The 5,079-nt window shown below is 42.4% G+C and overlaps 1 protein-coding gene across 1 annotated transcript; it reads right to left on the reverse strand.

The window, feature by feature from the left end:
- Positions 1–1,293: 1,293 nt before the first annotated feature.
- Positions 1,294–4,517, reverse strand: LOC127297334 (ACT domain-containing protein ACR10). The gene is made up of 6 exons (XM_051327629.2): positions 4,005–4,517; positions 3,678–3,911; positions 3,054–3,159; positions 2,149–2,485; positions 1,778–2,062; positions 1,294–1,672 (listed from the first exon to the last, which is right to left on the reverse strand). Exons 1-6 carry the CDS (start codon positions 4,156–4,158, stop codon positions 1,529–1,531), a joined length of 1,260 nt encoding a protein of 419 aa, XP_051183589.1. The 5' UTR covers positions 4,159–4,517; the 3' UTR covers positions 1,294–1,528.
- Between the last annotated feature and the right edge of the window lie 562 nt (positions 4,518–5,079).

Below are 5,079 nucleotides of genomic sequence, written 5' to 3' on the forward strand. Positions count from 1 at the left end.
AGCTAATTCACATGGAGTGGCTCTATGTGTTTGCTTCCTTGTATCATTCTACAAGGTGATCATATGGATGAAGGGTGTGGCTCTATTTATAGGCTTGGGAAAGCTCTTGTATCATGACACATAGGTGGTGACTCTTGTGTTGGTTAGATGAGTAAGGTGCTTGGTTGGCATGCCCTTATTCATAGCAATCCCTTGGGCATGAGGTGGCAAAGCTTGGGATGCAAGTCATGTAGATATTTTCATCCTAGGTGGCATAGAGATTATCCTCTCATATGCTTTATGTTTGGATAGCCAAGTGACATTTGTTACTAAATATCTTGTGGATGGTTTTATTATTGTTGATGAGTCACTATATCATATTTAATTGTTTATATTATAATATTGGTCAAAAGGTCAAGGTTGAGGGTTATTCCTCACTTTTGGATAGTTGGTGTTTGATTTCACAAAGCATGATCATATGAGTTTCAAAATACTCATAGTTAATTTTATACAAATAGTTTGGACTATAATTCGTAATGTAAACGGATTTAGTTTTATGATACTCCATATATTGAATAAGTTATGACTTAAATAAGAATGTGTGGCTTTTATTCAATTTAGACCCTATGGTTTACCTTATTTATAAGTGAATTAACTTACACATAAAGGTAGTTGCTAACTTTTAAGTGTTATTAAGTTAGGGTTTGATTCTTAAAGAATTTGTTGTTGTAAGGAATACCATGTTATGATCCTTTATAGGATTTGGTGTTTGATCCTCACTTAAAGTGTTGTGTAATAATTCTAGTTCCTTTCGATCCAACCTATGGATCAAATTATGTCGACCCAAAATAGGTTTTAGCAAAGATCACAGTGAAGTTTATAGCGCTTGACTTGATGATCAACTTCAATTCCAGCAAGTCAAGTAAACTTCAGTTACTGTGGTAAGTTTTATTTGAAAGCGCGGAAATTCTCCGGATTTTCTACGCATGAATGCAGTGCACACTTTGGTGTTCTCTCATTTTATTGCCTCTAAATCTGGGATATTACAATTCTCTACCTTGAATCCTCAAGGGCTTGCTCTAGATTTTTTAGGTTCACCTGTTGATCACAACATAGCCTAACATTTGCCTTTCTGAAGATGTGAAACCGTCCGACTTAATTGAGATAGCGCTACAGTAGCTGCTGAGCTGTTAAGCGCAGAAGATTTTAGTATTCGTTTTCAAGTTCCCCTTTTGTGAACAACAAAATAAAAGTTGTTGCAGGTCCAAAACACAGAATAAATTAATAAGCAAAGCAAAAATAATACTGTCAATCTAAATGGCAACACTTTCTTAATTTGCCCTGCTGTGGTCGTCTATCAGTTAGGCACAAATACACTACTACTGTTTCAGACTCAAGTCCGTGACCTGATCTGACCTAACTAGCCAGTGAGAAACAACTTAATTACAGCAGCAGCCATCGACATCTCTCTGTACACTGAGTCGATGGTGCTTTACACACAAAAACGCTGGTATTTTGCATTATGTTAAGAAGTGTACAGGTTGTGAAATCAGTCCCAACCCATCAGCATGTTCATGACGCCATCAACAATCTTGCTCCGCGCCGAGCACGAGAGCTCGTGATCGTGCTCGCCCAGGTGCACCCGGTACACCTCCCACTCCCTGTCATCCACCACATGCCTCCCAATCTCGGCCTGCAACCATATAATCATTGTTATCTCAAGGATACATCTCTTGTTATGTTAGGTACTAGTTTGTAGCTGTTAGATACGAGTATGGATAGGCAATTGACTGCATACCAGGAAGATCCGCTTGTGAAGATTTTTGAGAGCCAGGGTTATGTCATAGAACACCAGTGGTCTGCCCTTCCCGGACACTTCAACCGGGTTTGCCACCAGTAGCTCCATGTCAGGGCCACGGTCCACTAGTGCCACGCGGAGTGGGCACAGGAGCTCCATCCTTAGGCGAGAGCACAGCGTCCTCTGTTTCTGCTGATCGAGGATCTTCTTCCCGTCTGATTGCACCGCAAACAGATCTAACTCGCACCTGCCCTTCTGGCCCGCGTAGAATCGGCCATAGGAAATCTGATAGGAAACAGGTTTCCCTAGTCACTATATATCCGAAAGAATAGAGAAAATATGTGATGTATTTTAGGTTCTACTGTTGTTACCTGGATGCTGCAGTCCTTTAATGTTCTCATGATGTCATATACGAGGCCCTTATGGTCAACACACTGGATCTGAATAAGGGTGTGTACGGGGCTGAGGGAATTGTCCATTGTGACCGACAGGCAACTGTTGGACCTTGAGTGGCTCAATTGCCCCTCTATTAGATCTATGTCAAACATCTGTTCGAGGACATGTGGCGACAGCAAAGCGGAAGCTTGGATGCAACAAGACATGTCTTCTGTTGCAGAATCAATCTCACAGCTTGTCACCGAGTCACCCAACACACCCTGAAGTCTTTCGTAAGCTTCTTCCCTTCTGTTCTTTGTGTGCAGTAGTTCCCTGAAAACATTTGCACAAGTATGCATGAGGTATCCATTCATCTACCTTCACAAAGGAATATCATGCTTATGTTGAAAATGATGGACCTTACTAAACACAAACCACACAACTCATAAATTTCAAAATATGGAACTGACAAGATATAAACCACACAACTCTTATACTCCCTCCGTCCCACCAAAATTGTCTCAACTTTGTTAAAATTTGGATGGATCTACCTACTAGATAGTGTCTAGATACATCTAAATTTTGATAAAGTTGAGACAATACTGGTGGGACGTAGGGAATATTTTAAATGGTATACTGAATAGTAGTTGACCAGTTTAGAGTATAGACCTTACTAAACATGATTACACAACTGAAGATAGTCTGATTACATTATAGAAACATGACTGAACAGCGTCATACTGCCCCAGAATAGTAGTGACCAGTTTAGAGGATCATATATTCTCATCATAATATCAGAAGGATAGTTTTTCATATACCACTTGTGAAACAGAAACACTGTTTAAGCAGCAGTTAGTTAAAATCAACACACAAAAATGATGTATCAGGATTAGAAACTGACCTAGCATCTGTGATGAAGAAAAGATCCATCACTCTGCCATCGGGTGTGGTGGAGACCTTCACCCTTCTAATTGTGAGTTCCATCTCGCACAACACACGTGTCACGTCTGCAGAACAAAGAATTCCCAGCAAAAGTCTGGATCAGATATTTTTAACACGGTTAAATCCTTCTGTACCCTTTGACAAAAATAATATATTTCTATAACATGTCCATCTAAACCTCCATTTTATGACTAGGCATCCTAAGTTCACTAATATTTTCGAACAAAGTACCAGGGTTGGAAGGTGTTATTGAACCAAACAACATAAGTGCAAGATGAAACTGAATAACAGGAAGGCATAATGACTACAGAATATAAACATGAATTCTGTCTAACTCGAGAAATGAATTCAGTCATTGGTCATTGTAATCAGGTAGGTTGGTTGTCTGATCAGATAAGTGAGGCAGGTAAACACATGCTTTCCACTGATAGTACACACTAGTGCCGTATTACTTTCTTGTAAAACGGCATCGACATCAGATTGAGCGCCTCGTAGCTGCGGCGATATCGAGCTAACATTAATTAACAACAATATAGCTAATTCGAGTCAAAGATATGAAGTGGGGAGCTGAAATCTACTATACCATGCAAGAGGCCCATCCTGTCGAAGCAGCAGAACTTGAGCAGGAAGACCTGTGGCGCGGCGGGGGCGAGATCATCTGGTTCGAGGTAGGAGCTGTCGAAGCCGAAGGACGCGGCAGCGGGGCAGAGCTCGACGAGCCTCTCCTTGAGGAGGTCCCACGCCATGGGCCCCCTCCCCCGCCGCCTCGGCACCACCCACAGCACGATGTAGCACCACCTCCCGTCCGTGCTCATGTCTGTCACACCCATAACACACACCATTTTTTTTCAGTTCATAAGCAAAAAAACATGGAATCTTGAGAGCGTTGGTGGAGGAGTGACAGACAGACCTCCCTTGAGGATGTTGAGGCCGAATAGGAGGACGACCCGGCAGAGGTCGCATCCAAGGCCCGTCTTGTCGGAGCAGCTGACGGTGACGACGGTCGGGTCGTCGGCGGCGTCTGGGTGCTGGATTTGGACCACCTCGTCGCTGGGTACCCCCATCCCTAGCTATCAACTGCCTCTTTTTCTCCCTCTCTCTGGGAATCGGGGGCAGCAGAGCAGAAGCAACCAAATCGAGGCTGTGCAAGAAGAAATCTTGGGTTGCTCCGCGAAGGGAAATTCGACTTGTTTAGTCCGCCACTACTTATGGGTTGGGAGACAAGATTGGCGGGAGCGGCGGCGGCGGGAGGGGGATCTTTGTCACCGGAAGGGAAGGAGACGAGGAATCTTGGAGAGAGGATTCGCCGCTCAGTCTTGGCATAATTGGATGGCAAAGATACGGAAGGATATTATCCCAAATCCCTTTGGTACTGGAAGCAGGTCCGGGTCTTGTCTGCTGCGTGCGTGCGTTCGTTCAGCCAACTAACAATAGAGGTCATATATAAAACTAGCACTCCGGCAGCCTACATACAACACATTGTTTTTTTGTTTAAAAGGTGTCACCTCCCCGAAAATATCATGGTAGACATGCTACACATGAATCTAAATTTCCATGCTTCTCAAAAGTCGTATTTCAAAATTTCAGAAAAAAAAAACTAGGCGTATACATATTGCCTTGATATTTAATCATGCAAACTTTCACAAAAAAAAGATACAATTGTATGTGGCCGAAAATGAGAAAATAAAACTTTGTACTCCCTTCGTGCATAAAAGTGCATCCAAGATTCATCCATCCACCACTTACAACCATAATTTTATCGAACATCGGAGAAGTACTCCCTCCGTCCATAAAAGTGTGTTGAAGATTTATCCGTCCACCACCTACAACCATAATTTTATCGGTGAGGTAACGAGAGCAAAACACCTTATAAAGGGAGTGTTTTAAAAATTCTCTAAAAACTAGAATACATGAAATAGCCAACAAAGCTCGAGGCACTTTACTACTTTAGCACATGGCAGAAAAATCCTAGGACCAAGTCGGCA

Source organism: Lolium perenne, chromosome 4 (assembly GCF_019359855.2).
Source record: "Lolium perenne isolate Kyuss_39 chromosome 4, Kyuss_2.0, whole genome shotgun sequence".
Taxonomy (NCBI): Eukaryota; Viridiplantae; Streptophyta; class Magnoliopsida; order Poales; family Poaceae; genus Lolium; species Lolium perenne.